Consider the following 16,399-nt stretch of genomic DNA (forward strand, 5'->3'; position numbering starts at 1 on the left):
TGGCCCCTTTGAGATGGCGGCACTGGGAGCCTTCGCCTGGCCCCCTTTATGTTGGGGAAGGGCTCGTCTTTCCCTCCTGGGTTGGGGAGAGCCTTTTAACGTGTGGGGAGCCCCTGGTTTGGCTCCCACTGAGGTGGGGCTGTGTCTTCTCCCCAGGCTCCTGCCAGGGGAACTCTGTTGAGAGGAAGATCTATATCCCCCTGAACAAAACGGCACCGTGCGTTCGCCTCCTGAATGCCACCCACCAGATCGGCTGCCAGTGTGAGTACAGCTGTGGGGCCCCAGAGCTGCTCCAGGGGATGGCCTTGCCGTGGGTGATGGGGTGTAATGCAGCTCTCCTGTTGGACTTGCCTAGATCAGTATTGCCCTTGTTCTCAGCGCTGTTTGCCCTCTTTTCCACCTGGTAAGGCTGAATATGCTGACCTGTTTCTCCTAAACTGAGGGGTAGAGACCTTAGAGAGACTGTGTTCCTGCCGACCTCAAAAATCCTTGGTAAGGCAGAGAGATGCATTTTGAGCTTATGCAGTCAGTGCAGACCCAGGACAAAACCAAGCCACAGCTTCTAGGGGTACAAGGCAAAGCTGTGAGCGCTGCAGAATGCATTAGAGTTAACGAGGTACGAGAGAAAGGGATCAGGAGGTGAAGAAGTGAGAAGGTGGCATCTGAAGGAAGCTGAGGGTTTGGCTGAGCTGCTTGTGCAGTGCTTGTTAACTCTGTGAGGTTTTTCTGTCATATTGAAATGGGGAGGGTAGGGCTGCATGACTTAAAATTAAAAGGTGGATAAGGGAATGCCATTCAGGCAGTATTCCTGGCTGAAGTTAGTGTGAGTCAGCGTTTTTGCTCATTTCCAATTCAGTTTTGCTTCCATAGTGAGCCACTCCCTGCAGCAGAGGTTGTCAGCTGCCGCTACAGGGCAGCACAGCTGTGCTTGGTCTGTCAGATAACTGAGGATACAAGGTTCTCTGCCTCTTCTTCCGCCCTCTGTGTGAGCCTAGTGTTAGGGCAGACAGCCGTACACAATCCTGCCTTCCCGGTCACAGGCAGTTTCCAACAATGACAGCAGTTACTACTGTGGGGGTTGACAAAGTGCTTGTTTTTATCAGTAGCTTCTTATGAAGGTGCTTTCTGTGTCATCCATTTTCTGTGGAATGGGGTGAAATGACAAGCGGTGGATCTGCTTTATTGCTAGTCCCCTTTGCTGCACAATCTTTTGCACCTTGTTCCCCTCTGGGCCTCGTGCTTTGAGTTCTCAGTTTCTGAATTTGCAATCTTTACCCTTTGTTGAGGGGCAGCACTAAACTGCTTCTGTGACTCTGGTCCTGGAGGCAGGTCCTGTCTCCTCCGAGTGCCTTTCTGTGTCAGGGCCTCAGTTTCCTGCTCTCTTCCCTTGTTCCCTTCAGTCACAGGAGACTCATGGTGCTTAGTTAGCTGATGGTCCTTAAGTGCTTTGACATGCTTGAACAAAAGATGCTTTCAAAGCATGAGTGCTTATTTCTTAATCTATGCTGTTCAGCTTTTTTCTTTCCCTCCTAAAAGCCACTGTTCCTTTTTCTGTTCTGCTCTAGCTAAATGGTGCCACTTCACCAAATTGCTTCCTCCAGCCATCTAATCCCGTTAGCTGTTCTTCCCTAAAGCCCTTAGTAATATACTGCTTTGCCATTCTGGGGTGGTTTGGGGGCATGAAGGAAGTGGGTCGCTGTGAAACATGAAGGGCACGCTGTCTTTCCACAGCCTCTATCAGCGGAGATACGGGGGTGATCCATGTGGTTGAGAAGGAGGAGGACCTGAACTGGGTGCTTACTGATGGCCCACACCCACCCTACATGATACTGCTAGATGGAAACCTCTTCAACAGGTCAGTCATCATCAGTTTTTATCTTTCAGGGTGACTGGAGCCCAAAAGACCAATGTAATTTTTCAAGTGGCAGATGGCAGAATAAGCCCTGACTGCACTGAAGTATATGAGGTTGAAACATTTGTGGGTTTACTGTGTTTTAGTGCCTGAATTTATTTCTTCTTAAATGGGCTGCTTTTATGTTAGAAGAGCTCTGCTCTGTGTAAATTCTCATGCCATGTTCATCACTGTAGCAGTTACTAAAGTTCATTAAACAATGCAATTAAGATTGGTCATATCTCTTCCTGGGCAGAGCAGGAAATAAGTGGCTGAAGTTCTCTGCTTGTTGCTGTATGCATAATCTTACACAAGTTCTGAGAAGATAAAGAAAAATGGACGTGTTGGTTATTTTGATCAAAAGCATCATCACACGCTTGACTGTAATCAGTCAGCATCAGCATGTCTTGGATTGTAACTCTTCATTAATGAATTCAATATTTTACTTGTATTTTCTCTGCTCCAGGAGGGTAATGCTGCAGCTGAAGGGAACCTCACGAGTGTCGGGCCTTGCTGTGGCTGTTGCCAAGCCTAGCCCTCCCCAGGGATTCTCTCCTGGTTTGAAGTGCCCCAATGATGGGTTTGGTAAGGAAACGTTAAGTCTTTATCCTTGTTGAAAGAGAAGTGGTGCCTTTACATTGTATGGTCAAAGAAAGAAGTGCAAAGGATAGCTGAAATTGCAGCTACACTTTAATGTCAAAATGGTGTTTAAGGTAACAGGCTCAATCTGTTCTTCCAAAGCAGTTTGACTGAGCTGGTATCTCGCCGTTTTTCAACAAGGGCTGGAACAGGAGCTTGGGGGAAGACTGTTACATAAGCTGGCTAAAACAGCATTAAGTCACTAAACTGTTAAACCTGACCAAGGGTTGTTGTAACTTCTTTTTCTTTAACATGTGAAACTTGTACTTTGTCCACACGTGATCATTCAAGCGTCTTGTGTTTGCGTAGATTGAGTGGAGCGTGTGTTAACCTCTTGGGGCCGGTCGCTACTTTTTAAAATGACATTCTGCCTCCCTGATTCCACCTGTGGTTTCAGTTAGGTTTTCATTTCGCTACCTTTTCATGCAGCAAATTTACTGTATTGCACTTTGAAGGGAGAAATTGCTACACCTTCTGTAGTTTGCACAAAGCTTTCTGCTGTGAAGGATGCCATGTATGGTCCTGAGATGAGTTTGGTGTGCTGGCATTTGTCATGTCTCAGCCTTCATGCTGTTTGCACAGTATCTAGGTGTTAAAATGATTGGCACATTATGGATGCCTTAGGGGTACTTCCAGCACCATGATGAGCTCAGAAAATGTGGGTTTGTATGTTCCGCCTTTTGAAGTATAATGTTTCTCTGTGTGCCTCCTCCGCTCTCTCAGCATGTGATAAATGCTCACTGAGTGCTCGTGCCAGCCTCCTGGCATGTGATGGCTTTGAGCATGCATGTTTCTCATTCTCTCTGTGTGGCACAGCACTCTGTCTCTGCCACTCTGCCTCATGCAGTGACCAACTCCATCTCTCCAAGCTTTTGTCAGCTGGTTCCTCAGCCCATAATGGTGCTCATTCTGTATCTGCTGATATTTTCTCAGCAGGTCCTACCTCTCCTGCAGTCTGTTATTCTCTTGCAGGCTCAGATTTGCCTCTTTTTTTTTTTTTTCTTTTTTCCAGGTGTCTATTCCAAAGATTATGGCCCTCAGTTTGCACACTGCAATAAGACTGTGTGGAATCCTGTGGGGAGTGGGCTTTCATATGAGGATTTTGACTTCCCTATTTTTCTCCTTGAAGATGCCAATGAGACACAAGTTATTAAGCAGGTACTTCACTTCTTCAATAAGTAGAAGAGGGGAACTGCTGCACAGTTCAGGAAGGGGGGCAGAAGTTTTGTTTTCTCTCAACTTAGACGTTGAAATCTACAGTAAAAATATATGGTCCAATTTTATATGCAGTACACAACGCTGTTATGGAAAGGCTGTTTTGTAATGAATTTTATTTCCATCCAGTGTTATCAAGACCATAATGTCCCTCGTGATGGATCTGGCCCTGAGTACCCCCTGTGTGCCATGCAGCTTTTTTCCCACATGCATGCTGTCACCAGCACTGTTACCTGCATGAGACGCAGCTCCCTCCAAAGCACCTTCAGCATTAATCCAGGTGAGCAGCTTCCTCTTTCCTTGTCATGGGAATATGGACATGGGATAATGGTGGTGCTAAAAATCCCAGTGCAATACAGTTGTGCAAAAGAAGGAAAATTTTAGAGTTTCCCTAAAGGCTTACTTGCCAGCTGAGCCTTTTCAAAATAAACTAGTGAAGTGGTAAGGAATTCTGGGCTATGTTTGTCATCAGTTTAGAAAATAGTATGTAGAAAAGATGCTGGCTGAGAAAGGTACCTAATACCTGCTACATAGATCATCAAGAGTGACTCTGAGATTACTGCTCCATTAGACTGTGTGTACCTGAATTGAAATCCTGGTCCTGGTGAATGTTTTGCCAGTGACGTTCCTGCTGAGAACCACTGGTGAGCTACAGCTGACCAGAAAGCTCATTCGTCACTTGTCATTGTTGTAGTCTCAACTCAAGCGATGCTGTTTCTGCTTCCTAGAGGTTGTATGTGATCCTCTTCTTGATTACAATGTGTGGAGCACCTTGCAACCTATCAATTCCTCTGGAAAAGTCAATCCTGAGAAGGAAGTTATTATTGTGGCTACACGAGTAGGTACCTCTTAATCTTGCTTTGTAGAGCATGGACGGGAAGGATTCTGGGAAGATGTGGGCCTAGAGTCTTATGGGAATATATTCCTCTTACATAGTTTCATTTATTCTCATGTTCCAAACCTTCTTTTAGATCTGACTGGCTATTGTGTTTCTGCAGGTATAAGCCTTTTAGTTGGTGGGTTTACCTATTGTTTCAGTATAAGGACATCTTCATTTTGTTTCTTTGTTTTGTTATGGGAGACTTTTTTCACTATTTTCTTCACTGATGGAACCAGACAAATAGAAATAGTTAGCATGTCTCTTATGCTTTCCTAAGATATTTCACATCCTTAAAAAGCGTTGCAGAGAAGGAGACAGCATGGCTGTCTCATCTATATTGGGAGGCGGTGGCAGGGCTCTGAGGCCTCAGGACTGCCACAGCAATGCAATTGGTATTTTAAGTTTCATTAGGCGGGATGTTTTGGTCCTACCCTTATCGGTAGGATGAGTGGGACAGGAGCAAGGTGATAGATGTGCTTTCCCAATACAGTATTCCTCTGTCTGTGTGCGCATTTCTTACACCTCCTGTTCATACTCACAGATTGACAGCCATTCCTTCTTCTGGAACATTGCACCTGGGGCAGAGAGTGCTGTCTCTTCTTTTGTGACCCACTTGGCTGCTGCTGAAGCCCTTCGTAAAGTGTCAGATGTCCATTTGCTGCAGAGGAATATAATGTTCACCTTCTTCCAAGGGGTAAGAGCAGAGGCATCGCCCCACCATTTGGCTTATTCTAAGATAGCAAATAAGCCCTTGGCTCCCTGCAAATGAACTTTTTCCCTACTCTTTGTATGGAGTCATTTGTCTGCATCCCGACACTGTGGTTCTCTCTGCTCCCCCAGTGCGAACAGGATCTTAATTGCCCTGGGATAACAACAGCAGATGGAGCTTCCACTGGGGCAACGCATATTCTGCCCCACAGTTCATTCTGGATGAATGAGTCAAACTTTGCTTTCCCTCCTGTCTCTTCCCAGTGTGCCTGTATGTCTGTTTTTTGCCTCACCCTGTTCAGGATGAACTGCAATGGCCAAGCTTTAAGTTCTGAAATGAAGCCCAGAAAAGGCTAGATTAAAAATATATATGTGTTGACAGCAGCAAAATGTAGCTCATTTCTGAGAGCCCAGCACTGGATTTGGCAGCTGTAGAAAAGCAGAACAAGCTTGTGGAGGAGGGACTGATGGCCAACAGCTGATGTTCCCCTCAAGGCATCTAGACTGATGGCTTCTTTTGTGCAGCTTTGTGAGGCTTCCACAGCCCCATGCTGCAGCCATGTGATTCCCTTCATTCACCCTCCTCAGCACTTACATCCCTAGTCAGAATTTCCCTGGGGCAGATGGGTGTACAGCGCTATGGAGCGGACATTCTCTGTTGTGCTCCCAGGATGTAGGAGGAATGATAAGACTTGGCTGTAAATTAGTCAAGGGGGAAGTCTGGTGGCTGGCTGACTTCATTGCCTTCTCTGACATGGAGATTCTCTTCTTAGGGGCACCTATTCTTCGCCGGGAGGTGCTCAGCTTCTTGCAGCTCCCTTGACAAACTCATTTCTGTCACCTAGCCTTCCCTCCCTTTTTTCCAGGGAAACAGACACCCTCATTTCAGGAAACCTGCATACGTTTAATTCCTGGAATGAAGAATTGCCCTTTTCCCTGACTTGCTGTCCTCACTATCAGAAACCAAAGAGGATTACTTATGCCAGAGTAAAGGCTGTATTAATGCGTCTCTGCTGTTCCTCACAGTAACAGTATCTTGCTAGATATAGGTGCTCACTTAAGTCTGACTTTGCCTCTGTGCCTTCCTTGCTTGTGGAATTCAATAGCTGTCCCCTGTTTGGTTTTTTTTTTTCTCTTTGGCTTCATTTCTGTCCTTTGCTCCATCCCTTCCTTCAATACCTTTGTCTTCGGAGCCAGGCACAATGTAATATTTACTTTGGTCTTCTGGTGTGCGCCAGGCTATGCGCACCTTCAGAAGTCCTTGGTGCAGTAGTTGGCCCCCAAACTCTGGGTTTTGTTCCACCTCAGCTTCTCAAATATTGCTGTTAGTTGTGCCAGGCAGCTATCCATATGTGATTCGTGTGTGTTTGTTTTTTTTTCTGTTGCAGGAGACCTTTGATTACATTGGCAGTTCACGAATGGTGTATGATATGGAAAAAGACAAGTTTCCTCTCCGCTTGGACAATATTCATTCATTTGTGGAATTGAATCAGGTGTGGGATAAGTTAGGGGACCTTTTTGTTCCCTGTTTCTCTGTGATAATTTACCTGTGGTTTTTCCAGCCAGCCTTTCACTGGTTTTGATTTTTCCTTGGACTAGACTTCACTGCTCTGCAAGTACATGATGTCCAATCATGTACTTACGTTGTTTGCTTTTTTTCTTGAAGGTGGCTCTAAGGAATGACTCAATTTTATGGATGCATACAGACCCCGTGTCTCGGATGAATGAATCTGTTGAAGTGCAGGTAATAGAAAGCAATCTGTAGGTGTTCATCTAACTCTAAAATGCTTTGGGATCTTCAGCACGCTGCAGACAATCAAGATGTTAACCTTTACAGAGAAACCACACATCCAAAAGAACAGCAAAACAGTGCCTTTTTCTCTTCTTTCAGGTTAGAAACTTGCTAGATATTCTGAGTAATAGCAGCATGGGAGCAAATGTGACTTTGCAAGAAGCTGGATTTTCGCAGCCTCTTCCTCCATCTTCCTTCCAGCGCTTCCTTCGGGCCCGGCACATCCCTGGAGTGGTCATAACTGACCACAGGACTGCCTTCCAGAACAGGTACTTCTCCGGGGTCAGTGGGCACGGGCTGGCCCATGGCCAAAGGCAGCGGAGCCGGCAGAGGGCATCTGAGCTCCTGCAACGCCTCTGCCGGGGGTGTGCTGGCTAACATACGTGTAGAGGGGCATTCTGGGGGGAGCAGAGGAGCAAACGTGTGCCATGTAATTGAACAAGCGCAACATAATTATTCTGACAACCGAAAGAAATCCAGTTTTGTACAGAAAATGTTCCCCACAGCTGGCTGGAAGCCAGAGGTGAGCAAATGGCAACTGAGCGTGCCTAAGCCTCATCTGTTCTTCCAGAAGCTAGCTGCCTTTTTTTTTTTTTTTTTTTTTTTTTAATTTTTTTTTTTTTTGGTCTGATTTTCTTTCTTCTTTCTTCTTCTTTTTTTTTTTTTTTTTTTTTTGTTAATATAGCTTTCTATTTTTGATGGCAGAAAGCCCCAGGCAATGGAAAGGGCACTTTCATTCACCCCACATGACCTTACTACATGTTCCTTGGGGATACCCTGCTCCTTTTCAACGCTGGAAGTAGAAATGTGGGGTAGAGGACAGACATGTGTCTCCCCTTTTCCCTAAACTCTTCAAATTGTCTCTTCATCTTCTATCCTTTGCTGTTTCTGAGAATCTCTGTAGCAATCAAGGGGAATTAGTTTCCCTTTCACCTCTAAATCTGCACTGCTCTAAAGGGGTAAGAAGAGCTGGGGTGGAGGAAAGCACAACTCACTACTGCGTGACCCATCTTTAGATGGAGGGGATCAGTCCCAGGTTGGTTGGGAATGTCAGGTGCATAGACCAGGCAGTGGGCCTTCAGCCCAATTCCCAGTTCAGCTACGTGTGCTGCAGATGCCTTGGTATAAATCTGTCATAGAGTTCACTTGGAATTCCTCACCGCCTTCAAGATAAAGCATTAATAAAATCCACTGGCACAACTTGTATCAAAAGCCCTCTTCCCAGGAGACCTTCTGCTTGGGTTGTACTTGCCTCAGTTTCTCTACCCATTTAATAGATTGGGCTGTCGCCCACCTGAAAGCTAATCACAGCTTGTAAATTGTGTGGAGATCCTCAGATGGGAGACGCTGTGGAAGGGCCAAGTTAATTATAAAGCCTCATTAAATGGTTTAAGGAGCGTGTGGCAGGGCAGTGCTTTGGCAGGGCTGTATCTCTGTTCCCAGGAGACTGCTCCCACTGTTTGCTTTAGGCACACTTTGAATTGAATTCCATGCCCTGTGGTTTCTTTCTGCCCCTCCCAAACCTCTGTTTGCCTTCTTCTTTTCAGATACTACCAGAGCATGTACGACACTCCAGAGAACATCCGGATGCAATACCCCGAGGGGCTTAGCCCTGAGGAAACCTTGGAGTATGTTACAGACACAGCCAAGGTTCCTACTCTTGCATTTTCTGGGGTGGATGGGGCCCTGTGTAGGGGCAGATAGAAGCATGGTCACGGGGAGAGGGGGAAAGCTGTTTCCAAAAAGGGCAGAAAGAAGGTGGGAGCGCTTTGTACAGTGACAAAGACAATAGGCACTCAAATGCTAGCACGACGGAAGTGTTTTGGTGGATGTTTAGATTCTGGCTTGCTCTCCTTGCTTGTTTTTCTGGATCTGCCTATCTTCATTAACACAGAGCACTCTTCCTTTGCAGTCCCTGGCAGAAGTTGCCACAGTGGTCGCCCGTGCTCTCTACCGGCTTGCGGGGGGAGCCAACAACACCTCTGCTATTCAGGCAGATCCAAAAACGGTACGAACAGATGGAACTGAGTCCCTGGCATCTTTGATGAGCCCTCACGTACTTCCCTTCTGTCTCTGTTTATATGTGTTTACACAGCATGCTGTCCTGTCTGTCTCCATGAGAGCTTTGCCTCTCCCCTTCTCTCTTTCCCCGCCACAGCTGAATGAAAAACCTTTCACCTTTCCCTAGTTCCTTGCCTTTCAATCTCAAGGCAGACACTAAGCTTCAGGAGCCCTCTACAAAACAGAGCTCCTTAATCCTCGTTCCCCAAAGCAGAAGAGGAAGCTGAGGTGAAATGGCAATGTGTGCCACAAGGATCAGCTAAAGAGTCAGTGGAACTGGAATCAAATCCAATTTTCACAGCTCAGTCCTGAATTAGACAGTTGTGACATATAGTCCCTCGTTTGCTGTGCTGGTGGCCCCTGTAGTGGGAAACATCTGTCAGCCAAATAATTCTTCAGAGGTATAGCTGTTAAATGCTATATTCTCTCCTCTTTGTATAAACCAATTTCCATCTCTTCCCAGGTCTCTCGAATGCTGTATGGGTTTCTGATTAAAATGAACAATTCCTGGTTTCAGTCCATCATTAAACCAGACATAAAAGGAATTTTGGGTAAGAGCAACATAGGGAAGAACAACACAAGAATGGGTTTGACCCCATATGTTACCCGGCAGCTTTCTAAAGCGCCGTACTAACATTGTCTGCTTCTGGCCATCTCCCCGCCAATCTCATTTCTCTGACTGTTCCAGGTGATGTTCCCCAACATTACGTCGCCGTTTCCAGCCCTGTGAACACTACCTATCTTGTCCAGTATGTCCTGGCCAACCTCACGGGCACTGTTGTTAACCTCACCAAGGAAGAGTGTCTGAACCCTGAAAAAACACCCAGCAGTGAGAAAGAAGTAAGTATCCATTAGAGTGAGATGATAGGTAAGGATAGATCTGCTGTCCAATTTGCTGTTTTCTGCTTTTGAGGAAAGCTAGTTAGGAATGCTTTCTATTGCTTCTAATACATGGGAGAACTGAGAAACTCCTCCCAACAAGGAGGCATCTTAATGCCCCAGGGCAGGGGAGAAGTGGGCAAAAGGATCCCCTTACAGTGAGAACAGTCCGTAAAGCCCCTCTCTCTCTCCAGTGACACGGATAAGGTGCCAGAACAAGGAGATAGTCTGGTTATTTGTTCATGTTTTTTTGCTGTCTCTTTACTCTCCCATTTTCTTTGCAGATGTATGAATATGCCTGGGTGCAGGGTTCCCTGGACCCTAACTCAACATCACGAGTCCCTTACTGTGTTCGGTCAACTGTTCACCTAAGCAAAGCACTCTCTCCTGCCTTTGAGCTGAGACAATGGGGATCTACAGAGTACTCCACATGGACAGAGAGTAGGTGGAAAGAGATCCGTGCCCGAATATTTCTGGTAGCCAGCAAGGAGCTAGAGGTGAGTTTTTGTACAGCTCTGAAAAAGTAGAGAAAAAAAATGTGGCTAGCTTTGAATAACGTCTCCTGACAGCTGGAGAAGCAGTTCAGAGTTTTTTACAAGTTCTTGTGCCATCATCCTGTGTGAGCTCCCCAGTTAAGAACAGCCAGGCTTTGATTCCTGAAAATGAGGTAACCAAAACTGCGCCACTGGTGATAACCCTACCACCTCCAGCCATTTGTGGGTTAATAACCTAGTCGCTGAGGCCTAGACAGTGCAGAATAATCAAGAGTCCCATGAGCAGGCTGAGCTGTGTGAATAAAAGATAGAAGTGACAGGAGTCTTAACCCCTTCCCCGAGCACAGGAAGCCAAGCCAGTGAACCTGGCTATTAAGGTGTTTTGCCTGATGTGCAACCCTGATCTTCCTTCCAGGAGTTCGAATCCCCTCTCGACAGCGCCAAAACAACTTGCACAAACCTTCACAAAAGCTGCTGTTGATTCAGTGTCTCAGATTCTAAGCAGGCCTTAGCCAGCTGTGATGTGGCTTAAGTGCCAGCAGAATAAGGGTTAAGCGTACAGTCACTTTGGGACTCTGTGCCTGTTTTGATGCCCTCTGGTTGGCTGTTAATGATGTCATACCCTGTCAGGACAGACTCAGGAGCCACAGCGCTGTCGTCATCATGTGCTAGCAGTAAGCCACCCAAAGGCCATGCAAGCCCAGGCAATTGTTGCATCTCTCGGATGGTTATTTGAAATCTGAGCAATTTATTTATGTGGCACTGGGCCTTTTTAACACTCAGGCAAGCACAATGCCCTGCCTGTGTCTCTCGGCCTGTTACAGCCCAGTAGATCCTGGTGCCCTGGAGATGCACAGTCTGAGCCCAGCCATCCCTGAAGTGTTGACCCAATAGAAAATGTACTGAGAGAGTTGTAGTGGCACGTCGGTGTCTGGCCACTGCGTGGGAACTGTTGAGATATCCAGGGGAGACTGGGAACGGCAGTCCTTCCGTGCAAGGAGAAGGGTTGACAGGAAGGAATCTAATGAGGCTTTAGACTGGTCTGGCACTTAGGCTTCAACAAAGGTGCTGAGCAGGAGGTAATCTCCGTTATGCAAAGGCAGATGTTGATTCTGCCAGCAACTGTGCTTGTTGAAGGCATTTACAGTTCCTTGCTGGAGGAGATGACAGTTCGTGCAGGAATAGCTGAAGTGTTACATGAAATGCTTGCTAAAAATCTTTGCGAACTGCGTCGACCGCTCTGAAACATGATACGTTCTTTATCTGTAATACAGCTTTCTTACCTTTTCTCTTAAACATCGGTTTGTGTGCACTGTTGGTAACTACATTGAAAGCTGACCTGATGCTATCTGGCAGTTGCTTTTGTCCAAGTCTGTAAGGTCCTTGGAGTATCTTTTTATTTCAGTGTACATAGTGCCTCATAGTGAGCTGGTCTCTGTAGCTTTCTGACAGAGGCCCCCATTTGATGCAAATTCTGTGAGGTGCTGCAGGTCTGTGTTTGTAACAACAATGCTAAGTGTTTCTCATCCCTTCCTAGATAATCACTTTGGTTGTGGGCATTGCCATTCTGATCTTCTCTCTCCTCGCCACGTATTTTATCAACGCCAAAGCGGATGTACTTTTTAGCATCCCGCGGGACCCTGGGGCCGTGGCTTACTGAAGATGCTCTTGGGGCTTGAGAAGTCTTAGCCCTTGGATTACAGTTGTCAAAGATAAAACTACACTGGAATGCCCCTCTCTCTGGATAGGGATGCAAATGGTTCTCTCCAGAGCTTCTGTGCTCGGGTTCTGAGGACTGAGCCCTAAAATGTAAGAGACTTTCCCAGAAAACCGTGCCGGCCAAGCCCTAATGAAACTGTGACTGAGAAGTTCCCAAAGCCTTTCTTTTTAATTTGTCCTTACTTCTGAGCAACTTGAGAGGATTGGTCCTGAATGCCACTGAGACGACAATGTGATGAATGTGTTCCCTAAATGAAGGCAAGGGTGGAAAGGGTAAAGGTATTTTCTCTGGGATGTATGTGGACCAGCAGATTTCCATGGTGTCTGACAGCACAGGTTGCTTCTTAATGTCCAACAGTTGCTGTGAATCTGTGTATACTACAATGCAGGGAGGGCAAGGTGTGTTTAACAGGTGATTAGATGTAAAATGTGCTTTTTTTAATGGTGCAATATTTTCTGGGTTTTGTATATATATAAATAGTTCCATTTAATTAAAAAAAACTTCCACTTACAAACTAACCCATTGCCTGTTTTGTCTTAGTTGCTGCCAAAAGGACCAAAACCACTGGGTGTTGCAATATGTTTTGGTCTCGGGAGAAACCAGGACATCTGATTTGATTTTTGACTCGCATTGAAACTTTTAATTCTTTTTACAGCTGGTCAAAAGAAAGACATTGTGCCCTCAGACAGGACAGGGAATTAACTCACTGCTGTTTAGACTGTAAGCTCTCCAAGGCAGGGATGGCTGATCACTCCAAACAGTGCTTTGTACGATGGTACCTTGGTCTCGATTGATCTCTAGGCGCTCGTATAATAAACGTGTTTTTTAATGAGTATGCTCACACACTTTGTTTCCTTCGATGCTGTTCTCAGTGCCCAGCAAGACTGGGCTCTCAGGGCTAGCGGTTGTGACTGACCAGGCACTTGGATATTCCTGGGTGTTTCTTCTGTATGAAAATGCACTTGTTCTTAAGCAATCGTGATTTAATCGTGCAGTAGCGTTGTTGTCCAAAGCGAGGAGCTCAAAAGTAGGTAGAGAGGACTAATTCCAGAAATCGGAGCTGACTAGCACTAAAGCAGACATCACTTTCCCTTCCCTAGAGGACAGTGAGCGCTTATTGTGTTTAAGACTTTTCTCAACTAGGCATACACTCTGGAGTTTTAAAGTAATTCAGAGCTTGTACTTTCAGTGCTACCCTGAGGGAGACTTCTTCCACTTGATAATGCATCCTGCTATCAGGAAACTGCTCCTGATGCTTGGTGGAATGTTTCTGTGCCTGATTTCTTTTAATTTCTCCTAGCAATGCTGAAGACGTATCTCAATTTACATGGAGATATCTTGTCTTTACAATAAGGATTTTCATAGCCTCTAACTCTTAATCTTTGGACTCATTCCAACTTTGTCAGAAGAAAATCAGTTCCCCAAAATTATCCAAGTAGACTCTTTCTGTACATGAAAGTATTTTGGGTGAGACAGAGGACCTCAAGATATCTTGGGGTCTGGCAAAGAATTTTGTAGAATATGTTTTTCCTTCCCTAAGGTAAGTTTATTATTTTTTTTTTTTACATATCAAAATGCAAATGCTTAATTCATGGTGGAGCAGTGCTGTGTGGAGAGATGGTGGGATCAGTGATGGCTAATCAGCAAATTGGATCAATATACACAAGGTTCTTGATAATTTTTCCAATTAAAAATGTGTCCTTCCCATACTGCGCTCTCTTCTGTCTTTCAGATCTAGATCCTGTGCTTGGGTTTGGGCTTTTTGTCTTTTTTCCCCTGAAGGCTTCTGATTAGAATTTTTTTTTTCCCCTCCTTGTTTTCCCCATACAAACAGAAATAAACCCTTTTACCACTCCCAGCCCCATTTTCCACTCCCAGCTTTTTGTTCAGATCTGCTCTCTGGCGAGGCGAACAAACAGCTGTCTCCGTTGCCTGTGCCTCCGCCGCTCCTTGGATGGCCAACAGGTCTCCCCTGTGGACCGTGCAATGAGCAACCCTCCTATCAGTGGCTGACAAAAGGAAGGGAGAAGCACGGGGGCTAGGCTGGCAGACGCTGTAGCAGAGACACGTTTTCCCTCCTCCTGCCAATGCTGGAGAACACTGCAAGTCTTTGCTTGACTGTCAGCCCAAAATTTACCCTGAGCTGGGGGTTTACATGTCCCTGAAACTCTCTTGGTGCCAGCAGTGTCGCTGCACAGAGGGGTAAAAGGTAGGCAGTAGCCATTGGTGTTTCCAGCCCTCCTTGTTGTGTTTTGCCATGGTCAGTAAATTCGTTTTGCTCAGCTGGCTTTTGATGATGAGGCTTGCGCCATGCAGATCTGAGCCTTCCCTCCTCTGGGGAATTGGGCCTGAGTGTTGGATGAAAGGGGGTGGGGAAGAAATAGTCGGGATTGCGGGATTCATCTGGGAAGTCAATGAGCTATGAGAGTGAGTCCTAGTCCCGAGGTTTCTCTTCCCTGTCCTTCCCCAGGCTGGCTGCAGCCACTTCCCTTCCCCTCATAGGGCCCTTCTCAATGGTGGCACGGACCCTGCTACTGCCCTGTTTCACAGGGGTGAGGGGATGCTCTTCATTCCTTGAGGTGAACAGTGCTTGAAACACAAAGGTGCTTTGTTAAAGAACAGCTAATGTTGGTGAAAGGAGCTGCCTTGTGTGTCGTGGAGAATGAAATCCCATTTTACACAGAAGCAAGACCATGTGAAAAGGTCTTATGTTCACCTGCATCTCTCTGCAGATCATAAATGGGGCAAGTTGGGAGGAATCGGGATCTGTGACCTATTCAATCGTTTAGTCTCACTCCTGATCTTCAAACAAAGAGCTGACAGTGGATTTGGGAGTGCTCATTCCCCTCCGCTGGGACCAAGAAAGCCTTTGCTGCTTTGTGTACGGCTACTAAATCGCTGCCCCTTAGGGAGTTGCTGTCTGCTGCTTTAAGCCCAGACTTAGTGTCTTAGCCCTAGAAAGGCTCACTCTTAAGCCATCCTTTCCATGCCTTCAGACTGAGTACAGTTATCTGCAGGAGGTACATGTCCCCACTTTAAAAATGAAATGGGCTTGACCCCTTGTGTATTTTCCTTTGTAATGTACAGTAGCTGCCTTTGGTTTGGGGCTGAGCTGTATCTCTAGTTCCTCCTGCCCATCCTGGTATAACAGCAGCTGTCCTCAGCTGCACAAACCTTAAAGTTGATAACTCCCCTGGTACACTTTTCTCCATCACTCCTGAGATTATGTGCATTAATTAGAGCATCCCTAATGCTAATAAGCAGTGGGGAATAAGTGCCTTCTCAGTAAATTAATGTGGAAAGTAGTTTGAGTATTGGTATATATGTAGATTTATTTTTATCTTTGCGATAGAAACAAAATCGCTGAGTTCTGAGGAGTAGATACATGTATTTTGATGTGTGCTGGCTTAATAAGGTAGAATCTAAGTTGCGCTGGGTGACAGTGCAAAGCTGGTGGTGTGGCCTTCTTTGAGGTAGGCTGACGTGACTGAGAGAACTCCCCCATTGAAAGCCCATTTGCTTTGATAATTATAAAAGTTTGCATGGGAAATTAATGCAAAACATATGGAAAGCAAACAACTTTCCTGCTCCGTGTCTGGTCATCTTTGAAGCAGTGGCTCACAGCAGAGTACCCCTGGCTGCCCCTTGGTCTTGGGAGGGGAAGCAGCAAGCACCACCCGCACTGTCGTAGCTGGTCCAGGAGGACATAGTCCAGCTGGGAAACACGTCACAGGAACGCTCTAGAGATACGTAGTTGTTTTCTGGCTTTGGCAGATTTCTCCTGGCAAACCTTGCTGCAGTGATTTACGATACTCCCAGCTGACAAAGGTTACCATCTCTCTAGCACAGTCAGCAGCGGAGACAAAAGCTCACTCCAGTTCAGTTCAGCATTGCAGTCAAGTTCGGGTGCTGGGAAAATGCTCTCTTCTGACTCTTAAAACTTTGGCTTGTTGGTCCAAAGCATGAGTACTTGAATTTCTTCCAGAACTACTACATTTTAAGGTTGTTTTACATCATTCCTGGTCTAACCAGTTCTTCCTGATGCTTATAGGTGCTGGACGGCTTTGAGTTCTGTCCAAGTACTTGGCATCCTTGGCATCTTTTAGGCATTTTGTTCAGC

General features: G+C 46.0%; 1 protein-coding gene across 1 annotated transcript; it reads left to right on the top strand.

The window, feature by feature from the left end:
• Positions 1 to 156: 156 nt before the first annotated feature.
• Positions 157 to 12,730, top strand: NCSTN (nicastrin; the record flags this gene model as incomplete). The annotated part of the gene is made up of 16 exons (XM_010284657.1): positions 157 to 261; positions 1,732 to 1,855; positions 2,358 to 2,476; positions 3,543 to 3,688; positions 3,875 to 4,025; positions 4,474 to 4,583; positions 5,167 to 5,319; positions 6,722 to 6,826; positions 7,000 to 7,077; positions 7,225 to 7,394; positions 8,673 to 8,775; positions 9,038 to 9,133; positions 9,650 to 9,737; positions 9,875 to 10,026; positions 10,350 to 10,562; positions 12,097 to 12,730. Coding segments are annotated over 16 exons (2,036 nt in total), but the record flags the coding sequence as incomplete, so codon positions are not given.
• Between the last annotated feature and the right edge of the window lie 3,669 nt (positions 12,731 to 16,399).

Source organism: Phaethon lepturus, unplaced genomic scaffold (assembly GCF_000687285.1).
Source record: "Phaethon lepturus isolate BGI_N335 unplaced genomic scaffold, ASM68728v1 scaffold31643, whole genome shotgun sequence".
NCBI classification, from domain to species: domain Eukaryota; kingdom Metazoa; phylum Chordata; class Aves; order Phaethontiformes; family Phaethontidae; genus Phaethon; species Phaethon lepturus.